Source organism: Anolis carolinensis, chromosome 1 (genome assembly GCF_035594765.1).
Source record: "Anolis carolinensis isolate JA03-04 chromosome 1, rAnoCar3.1.pri, whole genome shotgun sequence".
NCBI classification, from domain to species: domain Eukaryota; kingdom Metazoa; phylum Chordata; class Lepidosauria; order Squamata; family Dactyloidae; genus Anolis; species Anolis carolinensis.
This window is the reverse complement of record NC_085841.1, coordinates 166,337,030-166,358,227: the sequence shown is the minus strand read 5'-3', so window position 1 is coordinate 166,358,227 and position 21,198 is coordinate 166,337,030. Positions and strand designations below refer to the sequence as shown.

The 21,198-nt window shown below is 39.2% G+C and overlaps 1 protein-coding gene and 1 long non-coding RNA gene across 2 annotated transcripts; one reads left to right on the top strand and one right to left on the bottom strand.

The window, feature by feature from the left end:
• The first annotated feature begins 13 nt into the window (after positions 1-13).
• On the top strand, positions 14-20,370 carry LOC134292643 (uncharacterized). The gene is made up of 3 exons (XR_009999902.1): positions 14-693; positions 19,050-19,125; positions 19,826-20,370. It is a non-coding gene; the product is annotated as an uncharacterized LOC134292643 (long non-coding RNA).
• On the bottom strand, positions 5,519-19,050 carry prob1 (proline rich basic protein 1). Its single transcript, XM_062958191.1, has one exon. It carries the CDS (start codon positions 16,899-16,901, stop codon positions 12,387-12,389), a length of 4,515 nt encoding a protein of 1,504 aa, XP_062814261.1. The 5' UTR covers positions 16,902-19,050; the 3' UTR covers positions 5,519-12,386.
• Positions 20,371-21,198: the final 828 nt, after the last annotated feature.

Genomic DNA, 21,198 nt, shown 5'->3' with positions numbered 1-21,198 from the left:
TAAAAAAAGCCCCATACCATGAGAAAGGGAATACAAATGTTGTGTCTGATCAAATTTTAACACATTCTTAAAAAAAAAACACAAGATCTAGAGGTTCAGGTATTTTAAAACCTTTGAATTCAAGATTTCATACCATAAGTCATTTTTCCCTGCAGGAAATCTTGACCCACATTCAAACAAGCCCCCAAACAGCACCAATTATTATACATCAAGTGCATGGAGATCTTTGAGTATGGCTTCATTCATCCCTTTGCTATGCATACTTGAGCAGATACAGGAAGGAGAGTTTTGATTAAAATTATGTTAGGGTCTATTGTGCCTAAATAAAGGATACTTTAGTTTCTATAATCTCCAAGGATATATAACAATAGAGATGGTGAAGCAATGCTGTGCTGCAGTCTTATCTCTTTGGGCTTTATCAGACAAGGCTGGAATATCGCAATTATCACAGAACAATATTGTCTTTGACTTGTATGTTTCACATGATGCCATGTTTCTCTTGTTCTTAACATCAATACTTTTAGGAAATTTATAATGGAAGAATAAACATGTAGTTTTATATTTTCTCTGCTGTTGAATGTATATATATATATATAAAGAGAGAGAGAGAGAGAGATCCAGACAGCGAGACAGAGAGAGAGGGCGGGGGAGTCTTTTGAAACAATTATAAACAATGAAAAGAGCAGGAGAAAAGTAAGTATTTCTGAATTGTAAAATGTTTGTTCTAGGCCAAAGTGTTATGTATACAGAATGAGATATTGTACTTACCATGAAGGTTCATTCTGGGATGGCAGGATCCAAGATTCTTTTTCAGTTGAGCTGTTAAGTTCTTACCCACTTTTCCAACAGTTTTATTATCAAGCCTTAACTAACCTAAATTCTGAGAACCACTTCCATTTACCAACTAATTTTTTTCCAGGAACAGTGGATTGCTCCTCCTGCCATCCTGGAATAAACCTTCATGGTAAGTCTAATTTTTCATTCTTGGGATGACAAAGAGGAGCAATCCACTACAACTGGGACTTACCCAAGTCCTTCTTCTGGGCGGGAGAATCACTTTGAGACTGCAGATTGCCATTCTAAAAGCTGTTCATGCTGACTCATATTGGTCCTTAGATCTATGCCCTTTAAATTGCCAAATTTTGTACCTCTTGGTGATAGTGTAGCAGTGCACAAATTAAAATGCTCAATTGTTCTATTTTGTTGCTGCCTTATGGTGATATTGTAGTATTGCAGACTCTTAGGTGACTACCGGTAGTCAGGAAAATAAGAAAAAATTCCTCCAGGGTGCCTCTTGAGGTCGTCTTGCAATACTGCAACCCCTAGGCCTATGTCCAGAAAGAGGTCCAAAACTGCTATTTGCTGCTACTATCAGCGTTGGAGACAAGCAATTAAGTAGGGTGGGGAAAAGATTTTGCCAGGAAAGCAGCATGTTGCAGAAATGTGAAATTTTCTTCCTAATGTACATCTGGGTCATGTAGCAGCTTTTACTTTTTAAAAAATAATTGGGGAATCTCAAACATGCAACTGAAGGACACACCTAAAGTAATGTAATGTGGGTTGTATGCTGTATGTGTTAAATGTGTTTGTCAAATGTTTTGATACGGCCAATGTGTTAATCAATAAAACGTATTCTAACCTAAAGTAATGTGTAGTTTGAGACTCACGGACAGCTCTGATTTTAAATAATACTGCTTTAAAAGACAGGTCATGATGTTCTCAGCTCTATCTTGTAAAGCACATTTTTAAAACCCTGACTTATCCAAATACCATTTGTACCATTTATTAATGTCTAGACCAAAGGCCATTCGGATCCACATAGATAAATATAGTATCTAAAAAACAACAGAAGTATATGTGTTTTACGTATACATACTGTATATGTGTAGATTTTGGGAGAGGAGGTAGGGAGTGAAAGCAATAATGCCAATGATTTGTATTTGATCTTGTTTAAACAGTCTCTAGAAATCTTTTTGGTGTTTCTTTGGCTGGATTCTAAATTATTAGATTGAGTTGAGCTTTTTTTGAAGCTGTATGTTTCTGAATAAAAGCATCAAAAGAGTTTCAGAAGCTAAAATAGTTTACAAATTTCTTCTAATCGTTCATAGATTGAAATAACAGTGTTAGCTGTTAAAAGCTACTGTATATTTGTTGTTCAGCAAGTTGTTCAATGTGTTGATGTTTTCTTTCAGTTGTATCTAGATCACTAAAGTTCAATAACTGTCTTCCTCAATGTTAGACCAAAGGGTCAGATAATGACTCATTTTCTATATATAAAACCCAAGAATGTGTTTTGTATCAAGAATGTATCAGAGATATTCACTGTTTCCGTATTACTCTTGAACTGCTAGGAGGTCTTGTTTTGTCTGGCAGTCCCAGGGCTTGTTCTAGAGCATTCTTTATTCCCCCTTTGTGAATTATCACCAGTTGATACCGAGGAAGAAACACAGATTCACAGCAGTGTAATATTCCCCAACATTTAAAGTTCTTCTGTTTCCAAACTATGAGAGTTTGCTTCCAGTGTAACCGATAATAAATCCAGGTAGTGAAAGCAAACAACCAGAATTACCAAAATAATGAGGAAAAAGAGAGGGAACAATGCTACATAGTGTTGGGGGAAAATAATTAACTAAAATAAAAAAATGCTATTGGGCAGGATGGAGCAAAAAGGAAAAGGAAAAACAATACAGATATCAAAGTTCAATTAGTTGCCTCGTATCACGCTGTCCATTTACATGCACAGCTGTATGCTCAAGACATCAAGTTCACATGGCACCAACAAGAGCACTAGAAATAACCACAAAAGATAAAGTAACTAGCAGATGAACTATTAAGGTCATGACAAGGATTATAGCAGAGCTCTTATGTCCAGATGTGTCTGACCAGAACTTTAACCTCCATCTTCCAGTTCACCTATTTATATAATTAATTAGTTTAATTCTGGGTTGCTATGAGTTTTCCGAGCTGTATAGTTTAGTTCTGTTTTAACCTGTAAATTGTGCTAATTAGTAATATAACCTGAGTTCCTATATGGGTGAGTGTGACTTACGAGTTTTGTCTTGCAGAAACACAACATCAAAACACTTCCTAACAAAAAGCCATCCAGTCTCTGCTTTAAATTCTCCAGGGAAGGAAACTTCACCACACTCCAAGGCAGCATATTCCACTGTCCAATAGTTCTTATCATCCTAACATTTAGATAGAATCTCTTTCCCTTCAATTTGAATCCATTGCTCTGTGTCTTAGTCTCTGAAGTAGCAGTTTACAAGTTTACCTTTGCTCTATCTGCCACATTGTCAGCCCCTGCCCTTACTTTGTTGCTGTGATACCCACCTCCCCGGCTAATCTGTAATTGGAGAGTGAATGCTGATGGGGGGGATGAATCCTAGAAGCATCTGCATCTAATAACTTCAACTGTTCAGACCCTGGCAGATCCTGGTGGAAGATGTCCCCAGTCTCCGCCTGGCTGAACCAGGATGGGTGACACCTGGCCTGAAAAGAGTACATGTGAAAGGGATTTAGTAGACCACAAGCTGAACATGAGTCAACAGTGGGATGCAGCAGCTAAAATATCCAATGTGATTCTAGGCTCCCACTCCATTCTGTTTTGGTCAGCCCCACCTGAAATAGTGTGTCCAGTTCTGGGCACCACAATTCAAGAAGGATGTTGAGAAGCTGGAACGTGTCCAGAGAAGGGTGACCAGAATAATAAAAGTTTTGGGGACCAAGTCCTATGAGGAATGGCTGAGGGAGCTGGGTATGTTGAGTTTGGAGAAAAGAAGGCTGACAGGGAATATGATAATCATGTTTAAATGTTTGAGAGGATGCCACGTTGAGAAGGGGGCAGACTGCTACTTTGGAGACTAAGACACAGAGCAATGGATTCAAATTGAAGGGAAAGAGATTCCATCTAAACGTTAGATTATAAGAGCTATTGGACAGTGGAGTATGCTGCCTTGGAGTGTGGTGAAGTTTCCTTCCCTGGAGGATTTAAAGCAGAGACTGGATGGCTTTTTGTTGGGAAGTGCTTTGATGTTGTGTTTCTGCAGGGCAAAACTCGTAAGTCACACTCACCCATATAGGAACTCAGGTTATATTGTGCAAGGCAGAATGAGGTTAGACTGGATGGCTCGAATGGTCTCTTCTAGCTCTATGATTCTGTGAAACACTTCTATGACCTCCATCAGCAGTGCCTTCTGGAAACAACTATTGCAGCTTCATGTTAAGTCCCTGTGGCAATTTGGTAATTGACAAGAGTGGAAGGGAAAACCAAACTATGCAACCCAAAAATATGCATACATAATGTAGAATTATGCTTGCATATGTCATAAACAACCATGATGTGTTAGTCAACTAAGGTAATTCTTTACACCTCCCTCATCTGACATACAGCTGTCACTGAACTACAGTTTAAATACATTCTACCATGCTTCCATGATGGGACTAAAGTAGTGTAGCTGGAGTAATATTCATCAGATCTAAAATTGTTTTAATTATAATAAGGTTGATATTTGAATGCGATTTAAATTTAGAACTTCCTTTGGAAATTTTAGAACTTCATGCTGCCTGAAATTATGCATTATGTCCATTTACTGGTTTCCTGTGTGATATTAAATTCTGATTATCATCAATGTTTTGAGAAAAAACTGAGCTTTTGAACATTTTTAAAAAAATCTATACCTGTAAAACCAATTCATAGCTGAAGTAGGAGGATAAACATTCTAAAACCTGCTTCATACTAAGGACTTTATTGAATGAAACCATGACTCCAGGGTAGTTGCGCTGTCATAAATAACGGATACATGCTAGGATAAGCACTTTCAATATTGTACCTCTCTTCATATTTGCAGTTGAACCAGTTCACCAGACCATGATTTCACAACTGAACTGCTGCATATCCTCATAATCTAGTCTTATCGCAAGTCCTTGCTCTGTAATTTTTTATTTTTACGCTTTTAGAGCAAATTTGCAGTTATAGCAATAAATAACCAAAGAGGCAAATATAACTGCAAAATATTAAGGAATGACAAATGAATAATGAGGGAAAGGGGAAGAACCCACACCCTGATGTCACTTTACTGTGGGCATGGCAGTACAGAGACACAACAAACATACTGCACAAGGCAAATGATGGAAACGTTGCAGGATTACAATCTATTGATGGCTTTGTCCATTAAAGGCCTTTCTTAAGCTAAATTAATAACTTCCTGGGTTTCTCTGTTTAAAATAAGAATTATGCATATTCTTCTTCATTAATTATTTTTGCCTGTTATTGTGTGGCCACATCCTCTTGATGATGCAGCTCAGTTATGTGTTCCAGTTTTCATCTGAAATGCAAGGGAATACATAAGTCCATTTATTTTGCATGCATATCTTTGAGTAAGTGACTGTAGAAGTTCCCTATCACTGTGTTGAGGGGGAAAACAGATTTGTCTTGAAAGCTCCTCTTTTACCCTGAAAAATCAAAACAGGTGGAAATATATATATTGTCCTTATAAATAATTCTGGTAACTCAAAATAATATAAATAGTTTATTGTCAAACTTAATGTTCATACAATTTTATAAAATTCCAGGAACATTTTGTGTCTTGCAGCCTTTAGCAAGGACAATTAAAATACATAAAAATATAAGAAACCTTATAAACATTGCATTATGGACAATAACTTCAAACAAAACTCTTTTTTGGCATATCACAGATATGTCATTCTCTCAAACAGCAAACGTCTACTTTCAGCCAACATTGTAAAACAGCCATCCTACCATTTAACTGTACATTAGATAAACAATTAACTCCTTTTAGATATTATCACCGAAAAATATTCTCAGAATGACTAATACAAAATCAGATACTTTCTAATTTGTTTCTCATTGTAGCTCCACTCTCCCAAAATATTATATTCGAAATCTGCAATGATTTCTCTATATTAACAATTTCAAAAAGAAAGTTTTGCACTACAAACTAAGTATCAATATTTTCAAATATATTATTTACAGCTGGGAGGGTACAAAAAGTATGGCAACTTAAAAGCTAACAGTTTTATTGCTGCATAAGCTTTTTGTACATCAAGGCCATTTCAGATACCTGAATTGTATTCAAATTTGGCATGGTTTTATATGTGTAGGTATCAAGAAAACATTGTAAACAGGTTAAAAGTCCACAAAAAGTGATAGATTCTGTAGCAATTGAGAAAATGAAAAATTCTGTTCAGCATTCAGAAATGCCAGGGATCCCAGAAACATCTAGAGAAGAAAGCTCGAAGCAGTGTGATAATTAAATTCATGGCTGACTTTAACTTCAGTGAGAAGACACCATTTTAAAGGGTTCTAGAAGGCCAGAAGTTCATTGTTCAAGGCTTTACTCTTTACTCTCTAGCTCAACATACTCTTAATCTCTCTATTTCCCGCCCAGTTCTGTTCTTTTACCACTAGTCCTGTTCTTCCTGGACCTCTGAGCCAAATGTCATGTTGCCTCATGGTTTGTTCTGAGATACAGTCTTTGTTATCATCTTATGATTGTTTTATTCCACTAGAAGGCTGTGAACCACCATAGCTCTGGGTCTCTGGGGGAAAGATTTCCCATCTCCTCCCTTCCACCTCTTTTGCAGATGCTTTTTCTCCATTTGCAAGGATTCTACATCCCATCCCATTCTTCATCATAGATTCCTTCTGTAGTCTACCAGGGCTAAGTTTAATTTTTTGCACCACCTTGAAAGACACTTATTTAAAATCATGAATCCCTACCATCCTTCCACTTAAAAATTCTGGCTTAATTAAAGCCCTAAGGAAACAATAAGAAGTCTTTTAGCACTTTATATTGATTACAGTACAGGCAGTCATCATGTTACGAACAAGATAGGTTCTGTAGGTTTTTCCTTAAGTTGAATTTGGATGTCGGAACAGGAAAAAAAATTATGTCTAACTCCAGGCAAAAATATATACATTTTAGTTTTGGATAGCATAGGGTTAACATCCCTGTGATGTTTATTTTACTGTCTGTGACCCTGTTCAGAAGATTTCATCTCACTTTCTGTCCCTGTGAGAATTGGATTTTGAAAGATTTGATTCGTAGTGGAGACAAGGATTAGTGAGAAAGCTTCAGTGGAGACACCTTTTCCCTGTAACTCTTTCCAGAGTGAATTTCCCTTCCGAGTGATAGATTTCTCTCACTTCCTGTTGCCTCAGCCCCGTTCTTAACTATGAGTTAAACCAAATGTTGGTAACTCTGGGACTGCCTGTATAACCTTTTATGGACTACAGTGGAGTCATTTTCATCCCATCAGTTTTAAAGTTTTAAAGGTGGAACAAGACAGTATTTTGTAGAAAAAGATTATGTTCCGGTCACTTCAGAAGGGCAACTGAAAAATCAAAAGAATCATACATACTCCTAAGTCAACCAATATATTGTAAATAACACAGAACCAGGGAGTGTGAACATAGCGCTGTGGCAGTTCCATATCTCTTTGACATTCGAAGATATTGTGAAAGCTGTCCAATGAAACACAGCCACTGGTGGATTCAGAATAAGTTCTCCAGTTGCCCTGATACCTCTTATTAATGGATCGCAATATTGGTTGAGCATCCCTTATGTGGAGTTCCAAAATCAGAAATACTCCAAAATTGGAAATTGTTCACATGGGTGGCTGAAATAGTCACGTCTCTGTTTTCTGATGGTTTGATGTACACAATCTTTGTTTCAAGCATAAAATTATCAAAAATATTGTGTGTAAAATTACCTTCAGGCTAAGTGTACAGGATATACATGAGGCATGAAGGATTGTCATTTTTAGATGTGGGTCCCATCTCTAAGATAATTTATCATCTACATATATGCAAGTACAGGTATTTCAAAACCTGAAAAATCCAAAATCCAAAACACTTCTGGTCCCAAGCATTTTAGATAAGGGACAGTCAACCTGTATTTTCTTTCTTACCGTAAGCTGAAATAAGCAACCTACATTTCTAGATTGGGTTTCAGAGATCACTCACTAGCTGCAGAAGTCACAGGCCCTGTTGATCAACCCCTTGCCACATGGTGTCATAAATCTCTTTTTGCACAGAGAAATCCAGTTTGTTAGAGACAACACAAGAGGGCTTTCAGGCAGCTCAGCCCAACTCATTAGGGTAAACTGCATGAAGGACTGCAAAATCCAGACAAATGGTGAGAATTTGCTCGAATCAGTATATTCATGATCCAGTACAAAGAAAATGAAGCATTTTATAGCTGTCTCCAAATTGTCACAACTATACTTCTTCAACACAGTTTTAAACTATGCAAGAGCCCTCTTTTTTCATTTGACCACCCTATCCTGAAGCCCTTCTTGGAGTTCCTCCCCCTTTCTAAGTGAGATTGATAGCAACAGGGCAAAAGGACCTTATATGCTATAGTGCCCGGTTGGTAGTTGAAAGCTTTCCCCAGGGACAACTCACTTGGAGTTGTCATTTTAGCAAACTCTAACACACAGGTGATCAAAGGTTAAGTCTTCCAGATGTCTGTTGACTACGGTGGATGAGGCTGATTGGAGTTATAGTCCAACTCTATCTGGAGGAACATCATTTGCACACCACTATTTTAACATTACAGTTTAGTGTGGCTGTTTAAATGCTGTCTTTTAGGCTGTCTGTGCATGCTACCTTTGCCTTGTTAGTGATTTTCCCTTCAGCATTTGGAGTTGATGACGTTTACAATTTATGCTTCATGAAGTGCTCCAGACATCCTGGAGACTGAACACAGGATAAAAGAATTTGTAATTTACCGACCAACCTCTAAGTCAGGGAAGGGAATCAAGCTGCCTTCCAGATGTTGGACTGTAACTCCCAGCAAATCCAGCCAATGGTGAGGAATGCTGGAACTGCTGTTCAACATCTGGAAGACATGATTCCCATCCTTTTCCTAAGTCAACCACTCTCAATCTGGTGCCCTTCAGATGTGTTGGAATGCAACTCTAATTATCCTCAGCCAGCACAGTTTGATGGAAAGTGCAGTCCCATGACATACAGAGGATGCTCACTTTGGGAAAGGTGATTTTGATATTCAAAAGCCACTAATCTATGCAAAACTCCCACAGTATGCTGCCTGAATGTTGACAACTGTAATGGTTAATTAGGCGCATATTACGAACCAAAATCAACACAACAGAATACACTGTGAACAATTTCCTAGTGCTCATGGTCCCTGTTGGCTCAACAGTCAAAGCCTCAGCATGCCCAATGCTCAGGGATGATAGGATTTGTAGGTCAATACTCAGGGAGTCAAGGTTGGAAAAATTTAGCCTCAAAGGAGTGCATACCTCTGCAGAACATAGTGCTCCCAGATTCTGCTGCTTGTTCCTTTCAACATTCAACAGCAGGACTGCCAATTGGCCAGGTGAAACAAAACAAAATAACAGCCTGAATTCACTCTTGTGGCACTCTTTCAACTCCTTGACAAACAGAATCTGGCAGGTTGTTCACACAACAGAATCATGAGCCCCTTTTAGTCTTTCCGTAACCATGGATACATTGCTGACCTATATATTGGCAGGCCTCCGGGCACACAGAGCTTTCTACAGATTAAAAGTCTTCAGAGCCAAGAATTCCAGTCTTGTGGATAAAGCTTTCTCCTCGAATTTGCCCATATAGGTGCAGAGCACTTTATGTTCTGGAATGCAATTCTGCTTTCCAGTTTTGTCGGACTACAGCTATACAGGTGAGGCATTCAGTTGAGTCTGAACAATTAAGGGTTGTTGGGTCCATATGGCTCAGTACGATCTCTCTCACAAATACCAGGAGAAGTGATGTGGCCAGATGTACAAGTGTGGTTCTTACACCAACATATATAATCAAATTGATTTTACCTCAGTGACACAACCAGCTATTCGTAGAAGATCTGGCAATTTAGAAGTCCCGACTTTCTCACTTATTACAAAATGTTCATAGAACCTGGCTTTTCAAGCCATGCCATCAGCAGCATTTCTGAAGAAGGTAATGGCAAATCACCTCTAAGCATTCCTTGCCTAAGAAAATCCTATGAAATTCATGGGATCACAATTAGTCAAAAGGAAATTTGAAGGCACACACATCTAACTTATGAAAGGATGGAGCTGAATAGGTATTTCTGACTCAAGGACTGGTAATCTTTATGCTTCCTTACTTGCCATGTCCCTTTGAAATTGCAAAAGCATAAAACATGGCTAAAGCATATCCTTACTTTCCTCTTGGTAGTTTCATTCACTTAGCTAGGAAGCCAGATATAATTACATTCTTACATTTCAGAGGGTATTTTAATTGTTTATTACCTAATATTAAGAAGTAAACAGTGTTCAGCTTTCAGTGCCTTCTATAAAGTTAATCTCGTGCTAATGGGGTTTAAGATGTTCACTGCAACGGCAACAGGGATAGTGTTGTCTCTGGCTCCCATTAGATGAAGTGATGTGATATCTGGGAATGCTCATAAACATCCCATCTGTTCAGGAAAAAGTTCAGCCATGGAACCTTCACATCACCTTTCTCAGCAGATTTTTAAAACCTGCCACAAACTTTAGGGGCGAAGGCAGTTTCAGTGGCATTAATTTATAATAACAGTTAATCCCAACCTCTTTTTCGAAGCTTCCAAGACCATTTATTTTTTGCAAATTTTTAATAATTAAGATAAGAAACATACCAAAAATGTTTTGTGTTGCCTACAACACAACCTGCACAGTTAGAAAATGATACATTTTAAGGGACATAATGTACAGTATTACAATGCTCTTCTACCTTTCTTTCATGCTGGACTGGGATAGCCAGGTGCAAAAGAAGGCAAGGCTCTTTTAGACAGGAGAATGTATTTCAGCAGGAAAGAGCTACAGTAGAGTCTCACTTATCCAACGTTCTGGATTATCCAACGCATTTTTGTAGTCAATGTTTTCAATGCATTGTGATATTTTGGTGCTAAATTCATAAATACAGTAATTACTACATAGCATTAATGTGTAATGAACTACTTTTTCTGTCAAATTTGTTGTATAACATGATGTTTTGGTGCTTAATTTGTAAAATCATAACCTATTTTGATGTTTAATAGGCTTTTTCTTAATTCCTCCTTATTATTCAACATTTTTGCTTATCGAACATTCTGCCGGCCCGTTTATGTTGGATAAGTGAGACTCTACTGTATAATGCAAATTACAATTGCTAAAATTCACTCGTCTATAAAACTATTAAAGATAGAGAAGCCCTATCCCCTTATGAATTTAGGCACTATATTCCACTCTTCACCCAGATGATTTGGGGGGGGGGGGGGAGGCCTTTTGTTTCACTATATTTTATTGTATCCTGTTAATCATTGCTAATTCTGAAACACTGATCTAGAAACCATTCCCAGAGTTTAGTTTACAATCGGAAAATCGCTGCTGGCATCTATATTACTTCTGTTTCACCACTTACAGAGTCAAGACTGGTATTTGGAAATTTCTGCCTCCTCAGAGCAGAGCTCTGGCCAAATACGAAGGTCAAGGGAGTAGTCATGCCTTCCTCTCTTGGGCTGTCCAGCACATAATGTGCTGGGATTCTCATAGTATTTACTCTGATAGAACCCCACTAGAAAGGGAAAAATGGCCTGAGACATTTAGTTGCCTGACGCAAGAAATGAATAGTGCGTCCCCTCTCCAATTCCACAAACAGTAGTCAACTAGATTGGCAGCTTCCTCCAATGCCCCGGAAGGCAAGCAGGCTATCTCTGGAGGACAGGAATGTCCACAATGAACATACAGACAGTCCTGCCCTCCCAACACTTTACTGCCACTCTCTGCTTCCTTGGTCTACGCTGTCTGTCTTGAGGGTATGTGTGACACTGCTACTACAATAAGCTGCTATGTGATGGTAAACATTAAGCAGAGTACTGTTAAAAATCAGTGGTGTCATTGGTTTGTACCTTATATAAAAGTATTACAACTCCAAAAAGTTTGAATGAGCATTTAATTTCTACAGCAGAGCCAAGAGATATTAACTACTAGACTCCCCAGGAACAAACTTAGCATTAGACTATTATACTACATATAGCATATCTCAAGAAACAAGCGAAGAGTTGGAAATGATAACCTTATAGCCTCTATTCTGGTCCCCATGATGTCAATATCAAAAAATCCAATTGGCCTCAATTAGCACCAGAACATGGCCCATTTATGTTAAACTCTCAGTCAAGCAAGTGATCTGTTAGCTATAAACTCTTAAGGTACCATTACCTCTTGAATCCTTTTGAGACAGAGCAGCTAAACAAAATGAGCAAAAAGCAACCAAGCTTCCCCTTTCCTGGCATTCCTGTTATACAGCTTCCAAGGAATGAGGTTTGTCTTGAGCCTTAAAAAGGAGAAAAAGAATGATCTGAAATATAGTAACAGTTTCTTCCCAGATATTGTTTAAATGAATGTCACATCCTAAAGAAAGATCCCTTTTCAGATACAGAAGGGCCAGAATTTGTGGCTGAGGAAAACAAAGCTTGATTAGGATTAGGACTTGAATTCATCCCGGTGGGAATATAATACAAACTTTCCATGTAGTTGCCATCAGCAGTCTGGGAAGGCGGAGGAGCTTCATTCTTTGAAAAATTGTTAAAATTTTCACTGACATTTGGATTGTCTTGAAGAGGTTGTTGGTCTTGAAGGTCCAGATGGGCAGCTGGTGCAGCTGGAGGGGGAGGGGGGAAACCTGGAAACCCAGAATATGACATGTATGATGGTCCATAACCTCCTGCATTCATGGCCATTGCTGGGAATGGAGACTGATAAAGCCCACTGTGTGGTGATAGTGGGACTGGTGGTATCAACACTTCAATGTATTGCCCTGTCTCCGGATCATAAAGCATCTTCAACTGGGGCTGCCTTGGTGATTCCATATAATAGCATTTCCCACTCTCTGGATCAACTAACATTTTTCGATGCGCTTGAAGTGGTGGAGCAACATAGTGTCTGGTTGGACTTGGGGCACTCTTACCACATGGCGAAGTTCTTTCATTTCTTCTTGTGAAGCTGGGAGATTCTTCAAGTCTCGAGGGAAGTGGCCCATGGCTTGGGTTATGAGAATACAATATATTATCAGAAGTTGCTTTCCTTTCCATTTGTTTAGGTGGGTAAAACTCATTGCTTATTTTATTTCCTGGTGCTTCTCCTGTGGGCTGGGAAGAGACATTAAAAGGAAAAGAGGTGTTATCCATGGACAAAGGCAGAGGGTGTTTAATGGGTTCCTCAGGTTGATGGGCTTTCACAGGAATAGTTAAGTAATTTGTGTTGTCAGCTTGGGTGGCTGAAAAATACTGTTCATTTGTTGTCTGATGCTTATTATTAAAATAATCACACCCTGGATCAGGGAGTTTTCCACAAGAGGCAGATGGTGTAAAGGATGAGTTTGATATCACTTTAACTCCTTCACTATATTCTCTTGTTGTTAATGGGCTGTCTGAAATGTATTCCGAGTGTATTTTGCTGTGCCTCTCGAAGGGCTTGGTGTCTTCCTGTCTTTTAGTTTCACATGCACTGTCAACAAAATGGTGACTTGCTGGAGTCTGTGTCTGAATATTGTGGGTACTTGTTGTTGGAGGCCTGACAATTTGTGAGTCTCTGCAGCTCTCGTGTGGTGAAGCATATCTAGAGAATGTATTTTCTTCTTTCAAAAAACTAGATGAATCTTTACTACATCTGGGAGACACTGAAAATACATCACTGGATAAATGTTTTGGATAGGACAATCCAGTTTCCTGGGCTTTGCAAGGCTCCAGAATATGGCTTGTGGTCACAGCACCATGATCTCTTCTTGCAATTTCCTGAAGACATGCAGTAGGTGGTATTGCGATGGTCTCTGATGAAGCCACAGCTTTGTTTTCTCTCAACATGCTATTATTAGACTGTATCAATCCTTCTTTTATAGTCCTCTCATCAAATGTGGAACAACTTGAAGCAGGGGAATAATCTGTCTTTGTTGTGTGTGACTGTTTGGTGACAGAGCTGTTGACTTTGATATTAAGTTGAGACTCTTTCTTGGAGGCTGAAGAAGGTCTGACATTTAATTCACTTCGTTCATAAAGTACTGATTTATTTTCAACCTGGGTCGGGAAGTCTTTATTTTCAGCAACAAGCTTCTTTGATTGAATTGTAGTGATGTGCACTGGAGATTCACCAACTGCAGAGCATTTCTTTTCTGGATGACATGCAGTTTTGTTTCCATGTGATTGTCCAGTGGGGTGAAAACTGTCACTGGAGTCTCTGCTACTTGTGCTCTCATCATGTAGAGAAAGTGTTGACACGTCAAGGTCCTCCATTTGGTCTTGTTTTTCCTCTGGTAGAGGGTTTACTGTTGGTGATTCATCTTTCCGACATATTGAGGTACAATGTATGAACAGAGGTGAGATGGTCATTGAGTCCCTTGGCAATACAGTTAAGCTGTTTTCATTCCTGCTTTCTGAATAGGAAGCCTGGTCCGCACTGGAGCTGTCTGAGGATTTCAAAGCAAGATTGTAGCTGTCACTCACCAATTTTTTAACATCTCTGGGAGGATGTATTCTTATCTTCCCTTTGCTTTCCATTTGAGTAGATTCCTCTGTTTTTAGACAGTTTGTTTTTTCACAGTGTGTTTTGCCAGAAGATGGAAATGTAACAGATGAAAGTTTCATGCTCTGAAATGTAGGCAGCCTCCTCTCACTGGAAACTCTGTCCAAAGGTGGGCGCCTAGAAACATGAGGAATATTGTGCTCCTTCTTGATCTGAGGGATGAGCTTCATTTCTTTGGTTTTCGATGTGAAGATGTTCCTTGAAGCATCTCTGGGCACGATGAGGTTTTTAGGTTTAATGGGAAACATTTCTTCTTTGGACAAAGTATGCTTGTTCTGACGAATAGCTCGTTGCTTCAAGTTTGGCCAAGGCTTTTGTGGCTTTGCAAATTTTGGAACTGGCGCTAAGCATTTTATATCAGATTGCATAGACTCAAACACAGCTCGCGCTCTCCTATATTCTTTTCTTTCCCCGGAAACCTGCTTCTTGATGTTGCTTGATTCTGTCATATTCACACCACCCTCGGCCATGATAGGGAGCCTTTTCAGCTGAGTGGCTTCTTGATATTTCATCCTCTCATTCAGTTCATTAAATGTGTTTTTCAGTTTGCAAACCTTTTCCCTTAGTTGCTCATTGAGTACAACTCCCTTGGTTGGTCTCAAAGCATCCATGCTGTCATCTTTGCTCACTGAAATGGATTCAGACTTCTCGCTGGTAGTGGAATGACTTTGCATATCTTCAGTTGAAAAGCTGCAATCTGACTTGGACAAGGAACTTGATTTGCCTTCTAAACTGTCTCCCTGGATATCAGTACTTACAGAGGAAGGGACAGAAGAGGTTGAGCTGCCCTGGATAGATGCTTGTTCCATTTTAATTCTTTGTTCATATTGCATTTTTTTAGCCAATACATTTCTTACCAAGCTTGAAGCAAGCCTAGTTTTGTTGTAAGCATTGTTTAAAGAGGCTGCTTTCAGAAATTGTTTGTAATTGATCCTAAACTCATCACTGATACTCCTCGCTTTCGCACATGACTCTTTCCTGGCTTGGGTTCCTTGGTTCCTTGCCTGGAGGGTGGCACATTCTCCAGCAGGACAGAAGCCCATCTCCTTCTTCTCCTTCCGTCTCAACTGGATCTGGCGTTTGGGCACCATTCTCTTTTTCGAGAGGATCTTTTTGCCATCAGCATTATCTAGGGTGACATCTATGCATTCAAAGTGTTCCTTTCCCAACATACCACTGAGCAGTTCTGTTTCTGGGGCTTTACTAGCTCCTGAGAATTGCCGGCCTCCTTTAGAGTGTCCAGCTACCACGGTTTTCCTTTGATCACTGCATGCAGGCCACCTGTTGATTCCATTACAATCTTCTGGCAAGGAATTAGACAAGCTGGATGATGTCCTGTTACTAGAACTATACATATCTAGGTAACTGCCCTGGGGACAAGAGAGGCTCTGGAAAGACAGAGCAGTGAGCTTCTCTACTTCATTATCAGCCTCATCAGAGTCACTCAGAAAACTTGGATTTTCAACAAAATATTTGGGACATGCTGCTTTGCTACTTACAGGGCCATGAGTTCGACTGCCAAGGCTGTTTTTCTTCAGCTTGCGGACATTTGATAACATTTCCTTGGATTTATCAGAACTGAATTGTGCAGGCTGATCCAAATATTTAGATCCGCTGTCTCCTGGCTGCAGCCTTCGTGTGGCGAGGCCCATTCTGCCACTGTATACTGGGTCTGCGCTATTCTTAGCTGTGATTGACATCTGAACCTGTTGGCTTTCCTTACTACTGGAACAGAGTTTGTCTCTGCAGGACTGATCTTTTATAGTCCCACTGTGGTTTGCCTGCAGGTTCTGCACTCTTGCCTCTTGGAATGGCAACGAGTCTCCCAAAGTCTCACTCCTGTGGGGTGGGAAACATGCCTGAGCTCCTCCAGATGTAGCAGCATAAGTATCACCTTTCTCTTTGCTGTTTGCACCATATGGGTCTTCGTGTGAGACACTACCGAAACTATTCAGAGTCCCGCAGAGTTGCCTGACTGTAATCTTGGACATCTTGCTTCCATCAGCAGGGCTTGTCTGAGCCTCAGGGATGATCGATGTTGCTGGCGATATACTTCCTTGTTCATATAAGTCACAGTAAGTGCATGGCTTAATATGAGCTCCAGTTTCTTCAAAGTACTCAGCACAGTCCTTAAAACTCTCAGTTTCCTCTGAGCCTGGCGCAGTGCGGTAAGAAGAACTAGAAGTGTCAGAGGTGCGGTCTCCTTTGGAATGACAAGAAATGTGGCAGTCTTTCTCAGGAGAAGAATGGAACTTGCAGCTGTAGTGGATGAACTGTTTTTCTTCATTCAATCCATCAAGTTCAGAAGAAGGCTGGCTGTTTCTTGTCACAGGGGAGAACATTTTTATGCTGTGTAGACCATGTGAGTCTGAGCTGGAACAATGGGAGATTGGATCCTATCCCTGGTGTAGCTAGGACTGCTTCCTGCTCCAACTTGAGAACTTGATCTTCTGGATGAAGCTCATGTTCCAACCTCTCTCCGTTTAATCCAGTCATGATAAAGAGCAAAACCCCTGGTTGTGTCATGTGCCTGTTAGAGCTATGCTGAGGCAAATAGAAACCCACACATACAGTGTGCTATAAAACACAGCCATCAGTAAACAGGAAAAAATAGCAAAGCTATATTTATTTTCTTTCTCTCCAGAGCAACACAACAAGAAATCCAAATATAGAATAGCTAGTGTCAAAATATATCATTATTTGGGGGAAAGGCTCTAGGGAAGAAAAATAAAACAAGTACCAAGACAGCTGTTGTGTTCATTGGACTCTCCATCTGATTAAAGAAACAATAAACATTTGATTACAAGGCTGTAAATCCAATTGCTAATCTTAAACTAACATGTTATAGAATTACAGAAATCACAAACCAAGTGTTGATTTTTCAAGTTCCCATTGTTTGAGTGGAGCTACTCTAGATGAGGCAATTGGAATTAGGTCATGAGGTTTAGCTAATTAATCAGTTAATCACTAAAGCTGCATAATGTTACGTATTACTAAAATCAGAGTTTTAAAGAAAAGGGTATATTGCGTATATTGGCTTTTTGGTTAAAAGTGAAGCATATGTCCTACCTGAGATGTTGTAGGACTGCAGCTTTTATTGTACCTTGCTATTAGTTATATTAGTGGGAACTGCAGTTCAACATCTGGAGAGCTACATATTGTCTTCCTCTGCTTTAGATAGTATGTGCTGCTATCACTTCTATGCGATACTTGCAATCTAAAGCTTACATAAACACATATGTTTTAAATAATGGAGTTACTGATAAGAATAGTGTTGTTGGTGTGAACCTTCAAGTAGTTTCTGACTTATGGTGACCTTATCGAAAGGTTTTCTGGGGCTAAGAGTATGTGGGTCGCCAAAGGTCACCTACTGGGTATGTAAATACTGTAACTCCCCATGTTATAAATACTTTTGTCAAAGAGGTTTAAAAAATGACACAGCATTTTCCCCATAAGAGATTACTTTTCTGGTTAAACAGCCCAATTAGCAGCAACTCACATAGAATAGCAGCATGTATCCAAACAGTTCAGAATAAAAAACTGAAATTAAAATGAACTGCAATACAGAAGGAAGAAACAAAAAAATCAAAGGTGATTGCTTACAGGCATGTATTCTGTCCTATTACGCTTACTCAGAATGTACATGTAGGCCACAAACTTAAGAAAAACTAAAAGATGGCCTATACCTTGAATGTTCAATATGAGATTAAACATATAGATTAAATGGCTATACCAATCTATAGACGAAGACTAAATCTATTTCAGCTCTTTATCCTGCAAATCTTTTCTAGATGGAAGTAATTGCTAGACTGTAATTTCAGATGGCTTCATCATATCCACAGTGAGACTAGCTTCCTTGCATCACCACTGACTGTAGGCAGGAAATCAGAAGTGATCAATAATAAAGTTCCTTTCCATTTATAGGTTTTAAACGTGTTTTCACAATTTTTATACCCAGCAACAAGATGCATATGACATGTGTAGAAAAAAAACCTGATAAACGGGGGCCCTTGATATCCTAACCAAAATGCATTGGACTACAATTACTGAGGGCCTTCTCAGCAGTGGCCCCCCGGCTCTGGAACTCTCTCCCCAGGGAGATCAGGTTAGCTCCTTCCCTGCCCATTTGCCGCCAGGAATTGAAAACATGGCTGTTCCGGAGCACGTTTGAATGAATAGGCCCAGTAGAGTTGTCATTGGAATAATTATTTGTTTATAAAACTGTACAGCACTTTATCACTGTTACTTATGTCCATGATATAGCACTTTATGAAACCTGTCCCCACTGGTTCGCTTTTAATTACTCTGATTTTATCTGTATTGTTCATTATATTATTTTGTTTATTGTTGAAATGTTTTAAGTTTTTGTCAAATATGTTGTGTCATTGTTGGGCTTGTCCCTGTTGTGAGCCACCCCAAGTCCCTTTGGGGAGATGGGACAGGATATAAAAATAAAGTTTATTATTTATTATTATTATCATCCCTCACAGACAAGGCTTCTTGGATTGTAATGGGAGCTGTAGCTCTGCAAATCAGAAAGCTGCTGTCTTGGAGAGAACTGTCTTCGTGAGTTTCACATCACATTTCTCAATTGCATTTGCTCTTGCTCATTATGAACAAATGTGAATAAAGCTTATTTCTGTCATTTTGCATTTCCTGTTAACTGTATGAATTTATACTGTTTATCTTTAGTTTTTATTAGTGGTATGTTAACCTATCACCAATAAATTATCTTATATGATAAATTGGTTTATACCATCTGTTCCCTGACAGATAAACTAGACTGAAAACAGGTGGATTAGACTCCAGAAAAAGCTGAAGTAATGATGGTCTAACTGAGCTTCTGAATGCATCTTAAAGACCCTCGGTCTTTGGCAAAAATCATGGTGGAAAGCAAGAAGGCTTTCCATACACAGTATCTTGTGAGAAGGCGAAGGCTATTTTCATCTTGGTGCATATCATTCATACAATTACATCCTTGGTGCTAGACTCAAGGAATTTGCTGTGTAATAGCAACAAGCAAAAAGTAGCTAGGACTCTGCTCACAGTTCTCCCTTTGAACTGCAGTGGGTTTTTTTACTCCCAATGAGGAAAAAATCCCCTTCCACCATGGTAAATAATATTACTGAAATGAAGAAAGCCTGAGGCAAGCCTAAAGGGATACTTGGGTGGTAAGACTGAGAGCTCTTCACTTATGGAACTGAAAGCAACTCCCTGGGTTAAGCATTCTTTAATCATAGTGTTTTATTTGTCTGTTTTGCACTAGGCTCTGGTTGTAAGTGTTCTATTAAAAGAAACAACAAAGTATGAAGTCTTCCTGTATCTGGTCTCCTTGCTTGCTCCTTAAGGGCTACTCAAACTCTGCCTTTGTTGTAAAATGAAGCAGTCTACCTCCATGGGAAAGCAAGAAGAAACAACGTAAACACAGAGCTAAATTTCACTGGCTTCTTGTAACATTCTTTCTATAATCCAAGATGCTATTATTATCTCATAAAGCTATAATGTTGAAACATAGGCCTGGAAAAATATTTAAAATATCCAGATGCCTATTTTGTATTGTTATGATTTTTTCCCCTAGCAGTAGTTATCTCCCCCAGGAGAAGCCTTCCAGCACTGCTATGAGCATTGGAAACAACACCTCCGTCGCTGTGTAGCTGCCCAAGAGAACTACTTTGAAAGGAATAAACTTGATTTGGACACAGAATAAAATTCACGGTTAAAAGAAAATCAGTCTCATTACTTTTCTATTGTATCTTGCATCTCCATATTAGGCCTCTTTTAAAAATGTACAGTAATTGTGACAGTGTGAAAATAAAGCTGGAAAATCTAAATAATTCTGATTGGCATACAAATGCTTGTGATCTCTAGTTAAAGCCAATATTGCAGGAGCAACTGAACAAATTGTTGGGCAGGATTCTCTAACAACGCCCAATATTTGTTCTGGATTGCTTGTTCTCAAATGACTCCATGGAGGCACTCCCACATGTCATTTGAAACGGATCCCTTCCCTCCCAAGCCAGTTGATCTGCACCTCATTAAGAACTAGAATAGATCTTTTGGTTGCAGAAAGCGTTATTTCAAGCCACAGATAGAACCAGAGCCAGCAGGCCTACTCAGCAGGATGCCAACTAGTTGAAACAGCTAACTGGACTGCTGTTGACAGAGAATACACTATATTTTTTAAATGCAGAAGTTACAATCCTAAGCATACTTACGGTATTTGTAAGCAGGTTGTATGGCTATCAATTAGTACTCTGAGTAAACATTGCCTGTAAGGCATGTAGTCAACTGGGCAGTACATTTTCTAAATATCTGGGCATCTAGGCATACCTATTTCTGAGGCCAATTGCTTTGGCTGCACACCAGGTAGCTCTTTATATCTCTGCTTTGGTAGCTTGCATTAATGTGTTCAGCTTCTTTGCCTTGCTATTTTACTTTATTTTTAAATGGTCTACGAGGCTGCCCAACTGACTGTCACTGTATCAGCTGGTAGATATATGAGCTAGAGGGCAAGTCCACAGAGAGTAATCTTTGTGTATTTCACAAGGACAGTGAGAATGCTGTTGCAGTAATGAAACTGAACTCAGTGTTTGCCCTTTAGCAAATTCCAACTTTCCCTGTACTGCTTTCCTGGTCAAT